The following is a 21,435-nucleotide window of genomic DNA, read 5'->3' on the forward strand; positions in this document are numbered from 1 at the left end:
AAATGTCAATGTTGGTGAAGGCAACATAATCACAATGTGGCATCACAGCCATCTCAAGGTGTTTAGAGGCAGGGTTAGTTTCTGTAACAGCTTCTCTGACGCTCTATTTTAAGTGCAAGTTGTGCTGGAACAGATGTGTGATTTAAATGCTGCTGCATAAACTTTTCTAATGTGGATTTTTACAAGACCAAGCTCATTATTATCTTTTTTTTGTAGAGACACAGTCATTGAGCTGAATAATGTCACTTCTGTGATCCATTTGTGTGACCTACACACACACCCACACATACACACACATACATGCCCACACATACTCACACAAACACACACATACACACAGATACACACACACAGAAACACAGACACCAAATTACAAGGTTTACCCAATGCTTTTCAGTGACAACAATGCCTGTTTAGATGTTGCCTATCTCACCATTGCAAACAATTTAATTTGTTTTTAATATTAAAGTTGTGAGAGCAAAGATACTAGACAATTGCAAATACTGAAGAACCAAAGCCCAGTTGAGATGGTCGGGGTGCAAGGTAAAATCATTAGCGGCATCTTTCTGGATTGTTCTTTATGACTTACAAAACTGTAATGGCAGCTGCGTGGCACTTAAAGACAGAACAAGACAAGGTCTAAAAATTAAAAAATATCTATTTGTCATGATGTAAATGGTCTTGATGTAAACGTTGACCATTGTGCAATTATCTGCTGGTTTTAGCACTAGTGATTCACCGTCCAGATGGAAACTCTCACTCCCGAAGTGTTTACTTGATCAACTTGAATGATTCACCAGTTATCATGTCGACAAATTCTAGAAAGGAAATGAGGTTTGTGTGTCAGGTCAGCTGTATTATAGCCTTGTGTGCCAGCCTGGCTCAATCAACAATTCATAATCACCACAAGTTTGTGATTTTAACTAACCTTGATAGTCTATTGTGCCATCACCATCTTTATCAGCTTCTTTCATCATGTGTTCTGCCTCTTCTTCATTAAGAGGCTCCCCTGCATTCATCAGGACATATCTTAGATTAAAAAAAAGCAAATATGAGGTTATCACAAAAAAGAAAAACCTCACACTTTGGATGTAATTCATTAAAGCTAATAATGCCTCCTCAGTTGCTAAATAGATCACCTGAATCAGACAGGAAGAAGCAGCTGAATCCTTGGGCTGCAGCAAGTCAATGGAACCAGATGCAGTGGAGGTGGGAATGCTACAAATGAACTCCGCACCTTTGGATGTTACTGACCACTGCCTGGAAAATGTGCATCCATGAATAATATTGAGTGAGGTTGGGACTGAGTTAGACTGAGGTGCTCTCTTCCCCTCTCATGGTGCTGTGAACTGAACCATGCTGCCCCATGGTCTGAGTCAACTGACATTCACAGTCTCGAGTCACACACTGGGCAGGATCCCAAAGGATAGCTTTTCCTGTAAAGTCATTCATAAGAAATGGTCAGGAATGGTCAGGAATGGTCTATGCCTTCAGGAAGGAAGAGGAAAAATTTGGGTGGGAAGCTTTACATTTTTAAATAAAATGCGAAGTAAAGATATCTATTAAATCTTGAAGAATAAATGTGATATTATTAGATGCATGGTTTATTTATTTGCCATAATCAACAATCAGTTAAATATTAGCTAAAATCTTTCATAACACAATAGTTTCAAAGATGTATTAGTTAATTATATAGTGGGATAAATATTGAATAAGCATGAACCATGATCGGAAGTGAAAATATTCCATAATGGACATGAATGATACAGTTTACACTCTGCTTTTTGAGTTCTGATATATATTATTATGTTGTCTGCAGCTCCCCAGCACAGGTATGGTAAAGTGCGGCAGAACTCAGAGTTGAAGAGACTGAGAGACACAGGTGACTGACCATCATTATGGTCAAATAGAATTCCCGCTATTCTCAAAAGAAATGTACTTATTACGACTATTTAGACAGAATTTGGCATGCACAGTTTTTTATTTTGGTGGACAGATGTTTCCCTTGCTCCATTCCCCTGTCCCCAATCCAAGCAAAACTTTATCAGAGTTCATAACACAGGAGGTTCTATTGAACAAGTAAGATTGCCCTCTGCTGGCTTTAAGCCGAAAAAAAATTGTTCATAGAAATTACTTGCGATTTTGGAACATTTCATTTTCACATTAGGGCTGGCATTCTGTTTCTGGTGCAGCACTACCGTGACCAAACCACAGAGCATTCACCGGGCATCATTTGGCAGTCAAGCCAATCTCGTGAATCTGTGAAGCCAGTTTACATTCATAATTTCAACATACTTTCTGTTCACATTCGACAGCACTTGGTGCATGGCTGGGATATCCAGTGAGACAGCAGCTCATGGCTGGGATATCCAGTGAGACAGCAGCTCGTGGCTGGGATATCCAGTGAGACAGCAGCTCGTGGCTGGGATATCCAGTGAGACAGCAGTTCAAGGCTGGGATATCCAGTGAGACAGCGGTTCAAGGCTGGGATATCCAGTGAGACAGCAGCTCAAGGCTGGGATATCCAGTGAGACAGCAGTTCAAGGCTGGGATATCCAGTGAGACAACAGTTCAAGGCTGGGATATCCAGTGAGACAGCAGCTCATGGCTGGGATATCCAGTGAGACAGCAGTTCAAGGCTGGGATATCCAGTGCTGGGATATCCAGTGAGACAGCAGTTCAAGGCTGGGATATCCAGTGAGACAGCGGTTCAAGGCTGGGATATCCAGTGAGACAGCAGCTCGTGGCTGGGATATCCAGTGAGACAGCAGTTCAAGGCTGGGATATCCAGTGAGACAGCAGTTCAAGGCTGGGATATCCAGTGAGACAGCAGCTCGTGTGTGGGAAATCCAGTGAGACAGCAGCTCATGGCTGGGATATCCAGTGCTGGGATATCCAGTGAGACAGCAGTTCAAGGCTGGGATATCCAGTGAGACAGCAGCTTATGGCTGGGATATCCAGTGAGACAGCAGCTTATGGCTGGGATATCCAGTGAGACAGCAGCTCATGGCTGGGTTATCCAGTGATACAGCAGTTCAAGGCTGGGATATCCAGTGAGACAGCAGTTCAAGGCTGGGATATCCAGTGAGACAGCAGCTCGTGTGTGGGAAATCCAGTGAGACAGCAGCTCATGGCTGGGATATCCAGTGCTGGGATATCCAGTGAGACAGCAGTTCAAGGCTGGGATATCCAGTGAGACAGCAGCTCATGGCTGGGATATCCAGTGAGACAGCAGCTCATGGCTGGGATATCCAGTGAGACAGCAGCTCGTGGCTGGGATATCCAGTGAGACAGCAGCTCGTGGCTGGGATATCCAGTGAGACAGCAGTTCAAGGCTGGGATATCCAGTGAGACAGCGGTTCAAGGCTGGGATATCCAGTGAGACAGCAGCTCGTGGCTGGGATATCCAGTGAGACAGCAGTTCAAGGCAGGGATATCCAGTGAGACAGCAGTTCAAGGCTGGGATATCCAGTGAGACAACAGTTCAAGGCTGGGATATCCAGTGAGACAGCAGCTCATGGCTGGGATATCCAGTGAGACAGCAGTTCAAGGCTGGGATATCCAGTGCTGGGATATCCAGTGAGACAGCAGTTCAAGGCTGGGATATCCAGTGAGACAGCAGTTCAAGGCTGGGATATCCAGTGAGACAGCGGTTCAAGGCTCGGATATCCAGTGAGACAGCAGCTCGTGGCTGGGATATCCAGTGAGACAGCAGTTCAAGGCTGGGATATCCAGTGAGACAGCAGTTCAAGGCTGGGATATCCAGTGAGACAGCAGTTCAAGGCTGGGATATCCAGTGAGACAGCAGCTTATGGCTGGGATATCCAGTGAGACAGCAGCTCATGGCTGGGTTATCCAGTGATACAGCAGTTCAAGGCTGGGATATCCAGTGAGACAGCAGTTCAAGGCTGGGATATCCAGTGAGACAGCAGCTCGTGTGTGGGAAATCCAGTGAGACAGCAGCTCATGGCTGGGATATCCAGTGCTGGGATATCCAGTGAGACAGCAGTTCAAGGCTGGGATATCCAGTGAGACAGCAGCTCATGTGTGGGAAATCCAGTGAGATAGCAGCTCATGGCTGGGATATACAGTGAGACAGCAATTCAAGGCTGGGATATCCAGTGAGACAGCAGTTCAAGGCTGGGATATCCAGTGAGACCGCAGCTCGTGGCTGGGATATCCAGTGAGACAGCAGGTCAAGGCTGGGATATCCAGTGAGACAGCAGTTCAAGGCTGGGATATCCAGTGAGACAGCACCTCGTGGCTGGGATATCCAGTGAGACAGCAGTTCAAGGCTGGGATATCCAGTGAGACAGCAGCTCATGGGTGGGAAATCCAGTGAGACAGCAGATCATGGCTGGGATATCCAGTGAGACAGCAGTTCAAGGCTGGGATATCCAGTGAGACAGCAGTTCATGGCTGGGATATCCAGTGAGACAGCACCTCATGGCTGGGATATCCAGTGAGACAGCAGTTCATGGCTGGGATATCCAGTGAGACAGCACCTCATGGCTGGGATATCCAGTGAGACAGCAGCTCGTGGGTGGGAAATCCAGTGAGACAGCAGTTCAAGGCTAGGATATCCAGTGAGACAGCAGCTCGTGGGTGGGAAATCCAGTGAGACAGCAGCTCATGGCTGGGATATCCAGAGACAGCAGCTCAAGGCTGGGATATCCAGTGAGACAGCAGCTCGTGCGTGGGGAATCCAGTGAGACAGCAGTTCAAGGCTCGGATATCCAGTGAGACAGCAGTTCAAGGCAGGGATATCCAGTGAGACAGCAGCTCGTGGCTGGGATATCCAGTGAGACAGCAGTTCAAGGCTGGGATATCCAGTGAAACAGCAGCTCATGGGTGGGAAATCCAGTGAGACGGCAGCTCGTGGCTGGGATATCCAGTGAGACAGCAGTTCAAGGCTGGGATATCCAGTGTGACAGTAGCTCGTGGGTGGGAAATCCAGTGAGACAGCAGTTCAAGGCTGGGATATCCAGTGAGACAGCAGCTCATGGGCGGGAAATCCAGTGAGACAGCAGCTCATGGCTGGGATATCCAGTGAGACAGCAGTTCAAGGCTGGGATATCCAGTGAGACAGCAGCTCGTGGGTGGGAAATCCAGTGAGACAGCAGCTCATGCTGGGAAATCCAGTGAGACAGCAGCTCGTGGCTGGGATATCCAGTGAGACAGCAGCTCGTGGCTGGGATATCCAGTGATACAGCAGCTCTTGGGTGGGAAATCCAGTGAGACAGCAGCTCGTGGCTGGGATATCCAGTGAGACAGCAGCTCGTGGCTGGGATATCCAGTGAGACAGCAGCTCGTGGCTGGGATATCCAGTGAGACAGCAGCTCGTGGCTGGGATATCCAGTGTGACAGCAGCTCGTGGCTGGGATATCCAGTGAGACAGCAGCTCGTGGCTGGGATATCCAGTGTGACAGCAGCTCGTGGCTGGGATATCCAGTGTGACAGCAGCTCGTGGCTGGGATATCCAGTGTGACAGCAGCTCGTGGCTGGGATATCCAGTGAGACAGCAGCTCGTGCGTGGGAAATCCTGTGAGACAGAAGTTCAAGGCTCGGATATCCAGTGAGACAACAGTTCAAGGCAGGGATATCCAGTGAGACAGCAGCTCGTGGCTGGGATATCCAGTGAGACAGCAGTTCAAGGCTGGGATATCCAGTGAGACAGCAGCTCGTGGCTGGGATATCCAGTGAGACAGCAGTTTAAGGCTGGGATATCCAGTGAAACAGCAGCTCATGGGTGGGAAATCCAGTGAGACAGCAGCTCATGGGTGGGATATCCAGTGAGACAGCAGTTCAAGGCTGGGATATCCAGTGTGACAGTAGCTCGTGGGTGGGAAATCCAGTGAGACAGCAGTTCAAGGCTGGGAAATCCAGTGAGACAGCAGCTCGTGGCTGGGATATCCAGTGAGACAGCAGCTCGTGGCTGGGATATCCAGTGATACAGCAGCTCTTGGGTGGGAAATCCAGTGAGACAGCAGCTCGTGGCTGGGAAATCCAGTGAGACAGCAGCTCGTGGCTGGGATAGCCAGTGAGACAGCAGCTCTTAAAGGACTGATGGAAATATATTAAAGGATGATGTTACTTAAAGGTGACTGGTTACATTGGTGTTTAAGAAAAGAATAGTTTCAACCTTTTTAAAGACAGAAACTAATCTTTCAATATATCTCTGCCTTTCCAACGGTGACAAACAGCAAGAGAAAGCCTGAAATGGAGTGTGTGGATAAGAGTGGATTAACCCAACACTGTATCTGATGACTGCTGCAGTGGATGCATGCTGCATGAGATGGATGGAGGACAATGCAGGACCTCGGGGCAACCCTGAGGGCATCTATCCAGCTACTTATTAATAGATATCCAGTTGGGAATGGAATTGAAGGTTCTAGGGGTGGGTTTAGTTGAGATAATCAAATGCTACACAGGCTACAGTGGTCTTCTGTTGCTGGAGCTGAAGAGGTGGGTATTTGGTGTGCAGAGGGTAGCAGGCCCAGGTTGTACAGTGGAGAGGTGGGTATTTGGTGTGCAGGGGGTAGCAGGCCCAGGTTGTACAGTGGAGAGGTGGGTATTTGGTGTGCAGAGGGTAGCAGGCCCAGGTTATACAGTGGACAGGTGGGATTGACAAATGTTCTTGAGGTTTACTTGATTATCTTTGGGGATCATGGAGAATGTGAGCAAAACTTTTTTCCTCTGGGATGAGACAGGGAACTGAATGTGACAGTGACTAGAATGGGCTGAATGCCTCTGTTATGTTATCTGAAGGGATGAGAGAAAACAGGCTAGTGGGCCCCTTTCAATTCTGCTCTAAGATTGATAAGTTAAGAAAGAACAGTGTTAAATTCCAGAAAGCTTGTTGAGGAAGGATACTGCTGGAGCCTATCTTCCCTCAGTTTCACATTTATTGTACAGAGTAAAAGGATTACAAATAAGTAACTCCTCACTCAAACCCTCTACCAGTCTCAGAAAGTGTCTCCTTACAAGCGCTCAAGTAAGACCCAAATTAACACCCTCCACTTGCATATAATTAAACAACTGATACACAATTAATAAACAGCACTGACAGGAGCCAATTTCCCTCTCTCCCTCCACCCAAGCACAGTCCAGTCAAATCAGAACACGCCTAAAGTGTGCTCCACCCAAACAGACCCGAACTCAGCCATATTTCCAGGTTCAGGTCATTAGCACGATGCTTGGAATGGGTTCACATCCAAAATGGGGCAAGGAAACTTGATTGCTGCTGCAGGCATGAAAAGCCCACCGAAGTGGTAATGGCTGAAGGCCCTGCGGTTACTCTTCAGAAACAACGACCAAATGGACTGAAACGCCACTCACCCTGCTCACTGACCCTTCAAAGAAAACACTTGACTGTTCGGGGTGGGAAGAACTGGAAACTGAGGAAAATGATACAGGAGATGTTCTGATACCGTACTCATACCATTTACATATGATGTAAACATTTTCCCACCAGTTTCAGGTGGAACTTTGCTGCCCATGCCTGAATGTTACCCATTTGTGCATATGAAGTATTCCAACGCACTCCTGGCCAGCCTCCCACATTCCATCCTCCGTAAACATGAGGTCATCCAAAACTCCTCTGCCCCTGTCCTAACCCACACTAAGTCCCATTCACCCATCACCCCTGTGCTTGCTGGTTAAGTAACACCTCAATTTTAAAATTCTCATTCTCATTTTCAAATCCCTCCAAGGTCTCGCCCTTCCTATCTCTGGAATCTCCCCCAGCCCCACAATACTCTGCACTGCTGCAATTCTGGCCTGTTGAGCATCCCCGATTTTAATCACCCCACCATTGGTGGCCGTGCCTTCAGCTGCCTGGGCCCCAAGCTCTGGAATTCCCTTCGTAAACCTCCACTCGTGACCTCGCTTTCCTCCTTTAAGACACTCTTAAAACCTACCTCTTTGAACGAGCTTTTGATCACCTCCCCATATATCCTCTTATTTGTTTGATAATGCACCTGTGAAGCACTTTGGGACATTTTATTAAAGGAGCTATATAAATACATGTTGTTAGATTGCCGTTGAAGCACAAAAGGGGAAATGGGCTAAAAATTAGAGACAGGCCTTTGAGGAGTGAAATTATAAAACATTTCTACACACAAAGGCTGGTGGAAGTTTGGAACTCTTCCACAAACTGCAGTTGATGTTGGGTCAATTGCTAATTTTAAATCTGAGACTGATTAAATTCCTGGTAATTGGGGATATTAAGGAATACGGGGTAAAGGATGGTATAGGGAGATAGGTCACAGCTCAACCATGATCTCATTGCATGGCGGCATAAGCTGGAAGGCTAAATGGCTCGTCCCCTTCCTATGATCTAACGTAAAGGGAGCAGGGGCCAGGTATAAATAGATTTCACTACTTTTAACTCTGAGAACTGGGCATAGTCTGGGTGTGAAAGCAGAGACAAATTAGTCCCAGGATGTTCTAGTGATACTTACAATCTATCGTGGACTTTGTCCCAGTTGTTTAATCATTTAAGAGAAACCTTCACAAAATTTCTGCTGCTATCCAAAGACTGTGAAACAAAACTCCATCATCTTTATTAACATCACCAAGAATATATTAATGGTCATCCATCTCCTGATTGTTTGTGGGATCTTTCAATGGGCAAAATTGATCAGTACTTGCCTAGATAACGAGAGTCACTGTACTTTATTACTAATCCGCTGTATGTGAAGCACTTTGAAATCTTTGTGAGAGGTTTGATAAGCTGCTATTTTAACGCAAGGCTTTTCTTTTCATTCTTTTTAGCATTTATATCTCCATTATTCAAACTAGGGCACTTGAATCCCAGAAATTATAATGTCCCGACCCTAGCACATTAACTACATTGTTCTACGGAATATTTGATCACTTCTGTCTGCTTATTCCTACCACCTTCAAGCATATTTTGAATTAGATGTTTTTTATCTAAACCAACCCAAAATACCAACACCAAGAAAAGCAACACTGATTTGAGGTGGAGGTTTAAAGGGTGCTTTGTAGCACGGTGTAAAGGTTTGATCCTGTTTAGTAGAAATGCCGAGTGAGATAACAGTTTGTTTGATGTTTAGCAACAAACAATGGCATGGATCCTTTTATGAGAATTGATTTATAAGTGTCATCGATATTTACAATCGGTGATGAGCAGTGAGAACAGATTGCACAAAACACAAGGAACACAAGAGGTGGGAAGCTACCAGTGCAGCTTTTAAACATCTTCAGGATAAATCTTAAATCTTTATGTAACGTAGAGCAGACAGCTTCTGCTGCTGCTGTCACTACTTGTGACAGTGAAAGTACTCACTTTAAAGTGTTCCATTCAATGTAACCTTTTCTGTCTGGGTCAAATACCAAGAAGGCTTCCTTGAGCTCTTTATCCTGATCCTTTGCTTTTTCATGGTAATCTCCCATCAGGGCCAAGAAGTTTTCACGGTTAAATACACCTTTCCCTGTCAAATAAATGCCAGAACAAATTGTAAACTTCCTTCTCTGTACAACTTTACATGTGACAAGAGATTTATTTTTTAACTTACCCTGTTATCATTTTAATGTAAATAGCCAGAATATAAGATTGGAACATGGTCTTCTTTAAGAGCTGTTATTATTGAACAGCCGAATGTAACACTATCATTGAAGGAAATTAACCTTGCTATGAACGCTGAACTGTGTAACATGATTATGTTTTAAAAATTGTGATTTTTTTTTTTAAAAGTTCAAGATGGAGTGTGGAAGGTCAGATGACTTCACATCCACTCTGTGAAAGGAGAAGACCAAAGGCTTGGTTACCAGGAAAGCAGAGAACACAGATCAAATACTTTCTTTTGAAAAACAGAGATTGCAGGGGTTTCACTCTCCCAGACCTTCAGGTCATAAAACAAGTAGTCAGTAATTCGGAAGATGCAATTGTACCAGGCAACTGTTAACACCTGGGAAGAATGGAAGGCCCAAGTGGCTCTGTGAAACCAGACCTCTGGACTCTATATATTGGAACAGGTCAATAAGCTATTGACTTCTGAGTCCTGATAAATTTAACAGATTTTCTGAAGGCAGGCAGGCTGTGAGAGAAGAAACTAGCAGTTTCGGCCTCAACAGAGAGAGCGGAGACACCAGCTCTCGGAAGCCTGGTACAGTAAAGGACTGCGAAGACTTGAACCTGTTTTGAAAGCTGAAGCTTGTGGCGAAGTAGGAGACCAGAAGGATCACCAGGAACTTTCCCATTCGCGGACATCCAGGTCGGATGTGCTCGGAGAAGTGAGCAAAGAGGACATTCATTTTAAAAAGGTCTGGGAGATCCAACCCATCGCAACTGGGAGAAGTTTGGGACTTTTAACCAAAGAGGATTTCACCGTCAAAAAGGACTGTGTAATTTATAAGTGTGGTGTGAGGTTTTCAAGTGTTTTAATAAGTAAAGAAAATACCTTTCTTTGTAACTTGGGGTATCAGCTACTTACAAGGTACTGTTTGGTTAATTGGGGATTTTTTTTAGTTTAGTCATTACAATAAAAGTCTTAAAATGTGAAATCTTGTTATGTACTTCTTGCAATTGGGTCTGGGGGTGGTTCACATCTCGTATTTTTCATGTTAACGAACTCACCGAGGTTGTAACAACTTGCACTTTGAATCATATATCCGTTTCAATGTTCTATAACATTTCCTCTTCTGAAAGTGATGACTCAGGTTTTAGTACATTTCCACTGCGGAATTACTGGAGGTATTTCACCTAAATATTAAAATATTTCACCAAGGTGGCAGCAGATTCAAGACTGATCCTGTGCTCAAATGATGTTCACACTCACTCACACTCACTCACATATACTTGTACTCATTCATGCTCACACTCACACACATTCAGAATCACTCACACACAATCATACACTCAGGCTATCACTCACTTACAAACGCACTTGCCCACACACACGGGCCAGTATTTTTTGAGGCCCCCTGAGGCGGGACCGGAGGTGGGGGGGCATGGAGTATCATGATGTGTGGCGAGGGGGCGGCAGGGCAGAGGGCCCGTCGTCTCCCCATCGCCTGGTGATCTTCCAGGGGGTGGGATAGGCCAAAGATGGCCTTCCCACCCAGAGGCCAATAGAAGCCCTTAAGTGGCCTATTAACGGATAATTAAGGGCCTCTTCCTGCCACCGCTGGGATCTTACCAGCAGCCGGGGGTACCGGCGGGGCGGTGCGGTGGGGGCGCGGGGGCCTCTGCCACTCTGGGAGGATGCCTTGTAAAATTAGGGGCCCTCTCTGTGGGCTTGAAGTGGGGGTGTTCCTTCCTTCATGGGCAATTTGTGGCCCAATGAACAACGCCCACCAGGAACAACTTTACCAACCAGGACACCCCCTCCAGCTGGACTGCACGAATACCCACCCACCCCCCCCCCCCCCCCCCCCACTCGCTGGGGCCTTTCGGACTAGCCCTGGTGATCCCACCTCACCTATCTCTGTTCTGGAGTTCCACTGCTGGGCCTGGGTCCGATGCCTCTGCGGTACCGGCAGTGGCCACAGCTCCCAGCAGCGCTGCTGATACTGCGGCGCTGCCAGCCCTCTGATTGGCCGGCAGCTCTTGGAGGCGGATCCCTATCCCTTTTTAGTCTTTAAAGGGACGGGGATCTTGCCTCCTAAAACTTTGATTCAAAAAGACCAGAGGATTGCACTGGGGGGGGAACGAAAAGGCCGGGTTCACCCCACTTTTTCAGCCTGGCACCAGGAGCCCCACCTCCAGCACAAAATCCAGCCCACTGTTTCCAACAGAAACCTAGTGGTGGCAACAGGGAGCTAATTGTGGTACCGATACACTGCCTGAGATTGATACACTGGGATTGATACACTGGGATTGATACACTGGTACTGATACACTGCCTGGGATTGATACACTGGGATTGATACACTGGTACTGATACACTGCCTGGGATTGATACACTGGGATTGATACACTGGTACTGACACACTGCCTGGGATTGTTACACTGGGATTAATACACTGGGATTGATACACTGGTACTGATACACTGCCTGGGATTGATACACTGGGATTGATACGCTGGTACTGATACACTACCTGGGATTGATACGCTGGGATTGATACACTGGTACTGATACACTGCCTGGGATTGTTACACTGGGATTGATACACTGCCTGGGATTGATACACTGGTACTGATACACTGCCTGGGATTGATACACTGGGATTGATACACTGGTACTGATACACTGCCTGGGATTGTTACACTGGGATTGATACACTGGTACTGATACACTGCCACTGATACACTGCCTGGGATTGATACACTGGGATTGATACACTGGTACTGATACACTGCCTGGGATTGTTACACTGGGATTGATACACTGGTACTGATACACTGCCACTGATACACTGCCTGGGATTGTTACACTGGGATTGATACACTGCCTGGGATTGATACACTGGTACTGATACACTGCCTGGGATTGATACACTGGGATTGATACACTGGTACTGATACACTGCCTGGGATTGTTACACTGGGATTGATACACTGGTACTGATACACTGCCACTGATACACTGCCTGGGATTGATACACTGGGATTGATACACTGGTACTGATACACTGCCACTGATACACTGCCTGGGATTGATTCACTGGGATTGATACACTGGTGCTGATACACTGCCTGGGATTGATACACTGGGATTGATACAATGGGACTGATACACTGCCTGGGATTGATACACTGGGATTGATACACTGCCTGGGATTGATACACTGGGATTGATACAATGGGACTGATACACTGCCTGGGATTGATACACTGGGATTGATACACTGCCTGGGATTGATACACTGGGATTGATACACTGCCTGGGATTGCCTAACACAGAATAGATCAGCAACTGAACCTGGAACTTTCCCAATCTGTGCAGTTCAGTAGCACACCATGCAGGGTAATGACCTATCACGAGTGCCCAAATAATATTGTTTTGATCTAATCTACTTGACATAAATGAAGGATTCAGAGTGTGCAATTCTGAAGCTAAGTATGTGTTAGTGATGCTCTGTGTTCATTACTGACATGAGGGAAATGTTCTGGAAGAAGCCTGTCCTATGGATAAATTGTTAGTTGAAGATCCCATTTGTCCTGGTGGAAGATGTAGATTATGGAACTATCACAGAGTCCTAGGCTGGAATTTTACCCTCGGGGGACGGGAGCCATCCACCGCCTGAAAAGTCGGTGGCGAGCCCGTCTCCGCCTGACCTGGGGATCCAGACCACATTTTGCGTTCCTCAGGCCTTTAATTGGTCTGAGGCGGGATTTCCACCTCATTGAGGCAGGAAGTCCCGCCTAATGAAGCTGCCGGCCAATCAGTGGGCTAGCAGCCCTCTGTCCCAGCAGCGCCACCGGGAGTAGTGTCCACTGCTGAGCTGTAACCCAGCATCAACAAGAAGAGGAAGGACGTCTGGGAAAAGGTAGGTTTTCGGGGTCTCACCAGTGGTGATCAGTCAGGCCCCGGCAAGGCAAAGGGGGTAGATTGGGGGGACGGGAGGGGTGCGAGTTGGGGTGGTTGGGGCACTGGGGGCGACCCTTATCAGGTGGCTTTTCTCCAGTCTGGGCTGCCCGACCGGCCATGGGCAAAATACCCGTGGTGGCGGGTAGAGGCCCTTAAGGGGCAGTTAACTGGCCATTTAAGGGCCTTGATTGGCCTGGGGCGGGCGGGCAGGTTTTCGCCCCCACCGCCATGTGTAAAATGGCGGTGGAGGTGGGAGTGGGTCGGGAAGGGCCCCCCAAGCCTCCTGCTGCCTTGTACGTCCCCTGCCCCTGCCATCATCCCGCTCTTTGGGCAGGGCGCAAAATTCCGGCCCTACTCTTTCCGGCTTTAGTGTAAGCAAGATGTGCTGTCTCAGCCAGCTGCTTGGCTAAGCATCTTCTCTCCTCTCCTTAGTGCATGATCCATGGGTGCCTGCAGCCCTCTGGTATCAGCCAAGTGGCACTATTCATATCTGAGCATTATTAATGACTGCCAGTAGGAATTTAACTGTTGGAGGCAGCTGATTCTTTCCTCACTCCATTTCTAAACGCAGGCATACACTTTCCAGGAAGGGCCACTGGACAGTGCTGAGGGGCAGGAACCATATCTCATTTTTGATCCATCCATAACTTGGGATGATGGCACCAATTGTAGCCTTCCTGCTGTCACCCAACCAGGATGAGTTTGCTCAGTTTGCTTATCATCCTCCTGGTTACAATGGCTCGGCACCACACCAGGTGACTCATTTACCTACTTAGCCACTGGTTGGTGTTAAAAACCTTCTTGATAAACTAACAATTGGAATGAAACAGCACACAAGCCATTCGGCTCATCAAATCTGTGCCAGCTCTCTGAAAGAGTTATCCACTTAGCCCCAATCCATTGCCCATTTTCTGTAGATTATTCAACCCACATAGTATTCTTCCTCTTCCTCTTCTTCTTCCTCCTTGTCTCGGGAGACAATGGGTAAGCGCCTAGAGGTGGTCAGTGGTTTGTAGAGAAGTGCTTGGAGTGGCTATAAAGGCCAATTCTAGAGTGACAGACTATTCATATTGCTCTTATTTTAATTGGTTGTTGTATTTCTGTTATTGATGTTATTTCATTAATGAACTAACCTTTCTATCTACTATTCCTGACATCTCAGCAGAAAAGCCAAAAAGGTTTCTCACCATCTTTATCCACATCTTTGGCCATTTGTGCCAAATCCCGTTTGGTTAGGTCAATGCCCAGCAGACTCATGAGTTTGGCTAAGTCATCTGTTTTCACCAAGTCATTCCCTTCTTCATCAAACATTTCAAACACTCCCTTGTACTCAGCAAGTAGCTCAGCGGACAATGTGGTCGACTGTAAATGTCACAAATTAAAGAAAAACAATTAAAAATGAAGGACAGCATGTAATACATGAACAAAGCACTCTGCTTGATTTGCTGCTCAGGATCTCTAACCCTACACTTCTAATTTAGAGACTCTTCCCTGCTTTTTCACACCCAGGCCCCACACACAATTTTCTAGCTGCAAGATAGAGAAACTGACCTGTTCCCAGGCACCTGCTGCTGATGTCCATATGCTAATCAGCAACAGGGGCTGAATTAGCCTCCAATTTTCCCTTATTCCCTTTGGAGAAGCAGCTAGCGCTCCTCAGGGATTTTGCATGTGGAAAATCCAGCCATGAACAAACATGTTAGCACTCGACAGGTAGTGTGTTAAATCATTAGATGCAATACACCCATTAAACCCTTATGAGACAACCAGCAGTGTTTCATGTTGGTAGTCAGTGTTTTGAGGTAGGGTGGGGTTCCTGAAAATTATGGCAGTATTTGCTGACAAAAATCATTCCAACCTCTCCCCCATCCTCCAGCCCTGCTCTCCATCTCTCCCCTCCACCCCTCCTCCAGTGTGGCTCCTTCTAATTCTATTGGCTGATACACCAGACAGGTCCCCATGACAGTATGCAGATCTGGCAATGTCAACTGTCCCTGTTGGGACACGCTAAGAGAAGGACCTATTGAGGACATTAGCCGGAAGACAAATGATCAGAAAGGCAAGGAAATGGGAGGGAAGGGGAAAGGAGGTGACTGGAGAGGAAGGGAAGGAAGGGCAGAGGAGGATAAGAAGAGGCGAAGAGGGGTGAAGACATGAGGGGTGGGAAGGGAAGGTAAGTGAAGATAGGGAAGGAGCAGCAAGCACAATGGATAGCAAGTGGAAGTCACTGAATGGATGGTGAGAGAATGGAAATGTTGGGTACCAAAGGGGGGGGCGGGGGTTGGGTAATGGATGACAAGGAAAGAGGACAGAATGGATGGTGAGAGGAGGAAATGAATTGTAGTGAAAGGGTGGATGGTAAAGGGACAGAGGACTGACTTTTAGAATGTCCAACATCTGTCTGCTGTGCCATATGGCAATAATCTCAATAAATCAGATGCTTATCTGCCATTCCACTCCATTTCCCTAACAGTTTCATTTATTATTTTTAAAATTAATGATCACATGTAGCATAATCATTGATGACAACTCCCTTTGATTAGTTTGTTACACATATTAATGGCAACTTGCCAAACTGATTCCAATTGCTTTCAACCTCGCACTTTTTTTTTAGAAGCTTTGAATACAAATAAATCTTTTAATTCAGAAGGTCGTATTAACCCTTTCAAAGCAGGGGCTTTTAGGGTTTGCATTTTTATTTACCTTATATTCAAAATATTAGTTTTGATTTTAAAACTGCATTCATAAAATTAATAATTTGGAATAGTTTTTAAACATGCAAAACTTGCAAATAAAAATGCTGTAGAGAGACAGATATTAGGAATAGGACACAGAGCTTGCAAGTTAGCTGCAAGGGTATCTGTCATTTGGCAGCAAATCCCACCATCTCCCTAGTCCACTGATGCTGAAAGCACTTGTAGTAACTGACCATTGCCCATGGCTGTGATCAGTTCACCCAAACCCTGCTCAGCTGCGTAGCTCATTAGAAGATGAAGTAGAAACAGTGGATTTATCAGTGGAAGTGGTGGGGAGCCAGCTTCAACCTTTTAACTGTGTTGTTACGATTTTAGTTCATTTCCTTGAATCACTGAAAACTCTCCACATAGCATTTATTAACTCAACAAAAATATGAATGTGTTAAAACATTTTCTAGTTATCAGCCAGACTAATAGTTGATCAATTTTATAAATCATTTCACTTTGTTCCCTCACTTACACAGTTTAAAAACTTAGATATTTGTGTGGGATGAAATGGCTAGCAAAATTATTTTGCTGGGAGCAGAGTCAATAATTTCATTTCAAAACAACAATTAAACCCACAGAAGAAACAAGGATCCCTATCTTAAATTAAAAACCTACAGTTACGCAACACACATCTAGTTTAGCCATTAAGCCTGCATTCAGATATGCCTGTTCAATCAGTCTTGTAATATGAGGAAACAATTTCTAATTGTCCATTGCATTGCCACAAAACACCAATATTCTGTTCAGATTTTACTTACCATGTTGCTGTAACTACAAGACCAGTGATAGGGATCAACCGTAGTCTACCAGTGATCTAGCCCAACCAGAAAACCAACACATCTTTTACATTATTGAAGAGAGTAAGTCTCTCAATGCCCAGTGGATTTGAAAGTTAAAGCTGCCTTTTATGGTTTGACTGAAAGTCTCATTGGTCCTATTTCTGGATTGTGGATCATTTTCTTCTGTGAGTTCTCATGTACTAATTTCCTAGTGATAAAGGATTGAACAGAATCATACTGAAGTGTGGTTAGCATTAAACCTATCATTTTTTTGAGGTAAAGCAACATTTTTCATATCAGGACTAAATACTTCTTTGGATTCTGTACTATCAGCTGCATCTGTAAATGCTCATTAGCAATATGAAGCTGTCTCCTTTCTCAGGCTGTTGTTTCCCCAAATGTGTTCCGATCACTCGCAGTTCTCTTTCTTTAGATCTCCTTTTTGAGACGATCCTATTAAAACAAACTCTGAACTGTCTCATGCTGGGATATATTTTGCAAATGACATGTACTGACTGTTTGGAAAGGGAGCAGAAAAATGCCACAACACCCAAGAGCAGGTGAAAGGCACAGATGTACCTGGATGTTTAGTAATCGTAAGCAAATGATCTAAAAAATAAATCTGAGAGTATTTTGCATCTCTCTTGAAGGAGGCAGATTTAGCAATAAAGAACAAATAGGAAAAACAGCGGATGCTGGAAATCTGGAATAAAATCAAAAAATGATAGAAATTCACAGTAGGGGCATGAGCCACTTACAACAGAAAAAGCACATTAACATTTCAGGTGAAGACCTTTCATCAGATCTGAGAAAGGAAGGCAGGTCCTTCCCTAAGTCTGATCAAAATAAAGTGGGTGGGTAGAAGAACAGATAAAGGTACAAAAAAGCAATTGTGTTAAATAGTCCATGAATAGATCTTTAGAAAGTTGTAAAATTCACTCAACAATATACAAAGGGCTGGTTGTGAGAAGACATTAGAAAGACAAAGTGTTGTCAAAAGATGAGTAGAATAGATGGGAGTGAAGTGGAATGTAAATAGGAAAAATGACCAAGAAATGTGGGAGACTGCCAGGGTGGGAAATTGCTGAAGTCAGACTAGGGATTGGAGATTTTTCTAAACGTAGTACAGCAAAGAGTTTGGCTATGAGCATGTTAAGCAGTTATGTAGGAACAGCAAGGATCATAATTTAGAAAAGGACAGACTTGCATTTATATGGCAACTTTCACAACCTCAGGACATCCCAAAATGCTTCACAGCCAATGAAGTTCTTCTGAAGTGCAGTCACTGTTTTAATGTAGGAAATGCAGCAGCCAATTTGTGCACAGCAAGATCCCGCATACGGCAATGTGATAATGACCAGGTAAACTGTTTTTAGTGATGTTGATTGAGAGATAAATATTGACCAGGACGCCGGGGAGAATTCCCCTGCTCTTCTTCAAAATCTTCATCTTCTTCAAATTCTTTCCTGTTCACTGAGTTGGCAGATAGGACCTCGGTTAAATGTCTTATCCAAAAGAATGGGAGGGATAGTTGAATTGGTGAAGAGCAGAAAGGTTAGGATCCAGAAGCCTGATCCTGGAATTACCGCACCCATTGTCCTACAGATGATATTGGGACATCATAGTGATAGTTATCAGTGCACGCACAGCAAAAGGTCCAAGCAAATGTTCAGAATAATGTGGTTTTCACCATGTATAATAGCAGAAATAAACCAGTTACTTGGGCATCTGCCTTTGTTGTTTCAATGGTGACTATCACACTGATAGGAGGAAAGAGGAATTTCGAACAGGATCCGTTTAAATTCTTTCACTTGTACACTTTATACAAGATTGCAACATGTCACAAAGCTCAGAGGAAGCCTATTTCTGCTGATTTTATAAGGCTTTAGCTCACTGAGACGATCTCTTAAAGAAGTACCAAGGCAAAGGTTATCGACTGTCACTGATCCTATTCAAGGCTTTCATCAGCAGTCAGTTGGATGGAATCATGAAGGATGGATGCAGAGATCTGGATTTTACATCCTTGCAACATCTTCAGGGAATTTCAGGAGTTCCACCCACCCCTAGGATATGCCCTTGACACCGATTGTTCTAATGGGGTCAGGTTACTCTGTGGCTGGGGTAGAGAATGGTGCAGTATAACACTCCTCCCTTCTCAAGAGAAGATTTTTACCCTCCTATACCTTTTTTAAATGCTCCTGCTTAAATGCAGTGCATCTGTAATTTTGTCCAGTGTTGTTGGAGGGTCTACAACTGAAACGTTAACTCATCTGGTCTCTCCACGGATGCTGGACTGACCTGCTGAGTTTTTCCAGCATTTGCAGTTTCTTTTTATGTCCACCACAAAGACAGAGCTCCTTTCGGGAAGCTTCAGTACATTTCATTTTCTCCACAAGAATGTATGTTCCGATTTAAATACCTTTCTTCATCATTCATGAAAGCCAGCCTTTTAAAGGAGCTGAAGTCATTAGTCTGATTAATTCTTTCCTATCTGCTGTACTGGGAGCACCTATTGTTGTATAACATCCAATCCCCCCACCATTTCCTTTAATCTGATAATCCAGCTTCATCACTCCTGGGGGCCACTCTGACAGTCAGTGAGGAACCTGGAAAACTTTATCGGCAGCGCTGAAGCTCCAGAGAAGTTCTGTCTGGAACAGAGCTTGGCATTAGGTACTTTCCCTGCCCCTCCTTCTCTGCCATGCACCCGGGCAGCACACATAGCGGTGAGGGTGCTTGCCATGCATGTAAATTATGTGACCCCAGATACTCCGGGAGTGGAGGTCACCAGCACATGCTCTGCTACACCTCTAATGGTAGAAAGTGGGGCAAAGAATTTTTGAGTGTCACCAGGATGTTTGCCCAAGAGAAGTATGACGACCAAACCCACTGCTGTTCTCAGTTGCAATCCACATCTGTCTACTTTGCAGCACAGGGTAGTGTTAACGATTGGAAACCCAGGCTGATTTTATTTGCTGCCTAGCCCTGGGGTCCTGAGGCTAAATGGCGCACTCTTACTGCTGACCAGCTAACTCAGCAGAGGCTGGAGATAATTCACTCGATCTTCCTGCTCTGTGTGGCTCAGCACCCAGCCAGGTAGTGCATTTATCAACAAAGCCACAAATGTTAATGAATAATCGTTTCTTGCCTCTTGTGTATCACTAAACTACTAAATCTAAATGTAGCTGACAGCAGCGCTAACTAGTGTGAAAATACTTACTGTGCCAACATGAGGTGAAATTCCAAAACTCCCCCAGGCCTAATCCAAAAACAAAATGCTTCCATGTTTGTCTATTTGTGCTGTGGTATTTTGTGGGCTGACGGTTACAGTTACACTGGTGAGATGCTGCAAGATGATGCCAGACACAGTCTAAAGTGTTCATGTCTATCACCATCTATCACCTGTTTTCAACTTGTTCATTCCCTGACACACGTGAGAACTGAATGTCTTAAAATGTGAACGTTTGGATTTTATTGGCTGTTAAAAGTTTGGCCATTGCCCTGAAATTGTCGTTCTTCTTATATTTTGTGTTTCATGGTAATGATTCAGAACAGCATTCAATAAATCCAATGGTAAGTTTCATACAATCAGAGGAACCAATGGTCAAACTGGACAATACTCTGGTCAGGGCATATATTGGGCTGAATTTTGTTGAGGTCCCGATGTCAGGATCTATGGCGGGGGGATCGAAGGTTGTACCGGTAGTGGCCCTCCACGGAGTCCGACACCAGGAATGCCAGGCCCGATCTTCCCGGTGGCGGCCAGACTCCGTGGTGGCATCCCCGCCGCTGGGCGAGGGGACCCGAATTTAAATATTTAAATAAAGTAAATAAATATATTTAAATAAAATTGACCGTGATCTTACCGGCTGCCTGGGATCTTCCGAGTGGCAGCTGGCACTCACGTGCCTTCACTTTCCTGTCCAGGGAAAGCTGGCGCTACCGAGGTGGGGAAGGGGGGTACTTAAGATTTTTAGTGTGGGGGGGATACGGGGTTAAATGTGCATTAGTAATGTAGGGGAGGGGGGGAAGGGGTGACCTCTGCACTTTGAACAGTTGGAGGGAGGGAGGTCAAATCTTCCATGTAAGTGTTTGTGGGGGAGAGGGCAACACTTATATGTTAGTGTTATTGGGGGGGGAACGGAAAGGGGTGAATTTTTTTGTCGTGTACTGGGGTGGGGGGGGGAGGGGTTACAGGTTTAAATATTTAAATTTAGTGGCAGCTCTGCTGCCTTTAAAAATGACACCAGCACCTACACAAAGGCAGCTGACACCATTGCTGGCCTCACAGAGCTGACCCCATCACACGATTGTGGGGGCAGCCCGACCAGCATAGTATGTTGAGCCACAACGCATTAGATCGTGGCGGCATGGCGGCATGCAGTGGGCTGCCGTATTTTTCACCCGCCAGTG

At 45.5% G+C, this 21,435-nt stretch overlaps 1 protein-coding gene across 1 annotated transcript; it reads right to left on the reverse strand.

The window, feature by feature from the left end:
• Nucleotides 1-735: 735 nt before the first annotated feature.
• Nucleotides 736-20,803, reverse strand: LOC137352002 (calglandulin-like). The gene is made up of 5 exons (XM_068016981.1): nucleotides 20,723-20,803; nucleotides 14,687-14,861; nucleotides 9,311-9,455; nucleotides 929-1,029; nucleotides 736-818 (listed from the first exon to the last, which is right to left on the reverse strand). Exons 1-5 carry the CDS (start codon nucleotides 20,801-20,803, stop codon nucleotides 772-774), a joined length of 549 nt encoding a protein of 182 aa, XP_067873082.1. The 3' UTR covers nucleotides 736-771.
• Between the last annotated feature and the right edge of the window lie 632 nt (nucleotides 20,804-21,435).

This window comes from Heterodontus francisci, chromosome 37, assembly GCF_036365525.1.
Source record: "Heterodontus francisci isolate sHetFra1 chromosome 37, sHetFra1.hap1, whole genome shotgun sequence".
NCBI lineage: Eukaryota > Metazoa > Chordata > Chondrichthyes > Heterodontiformes > Heterodontidae > Heterodontus > Heterodontus francisci.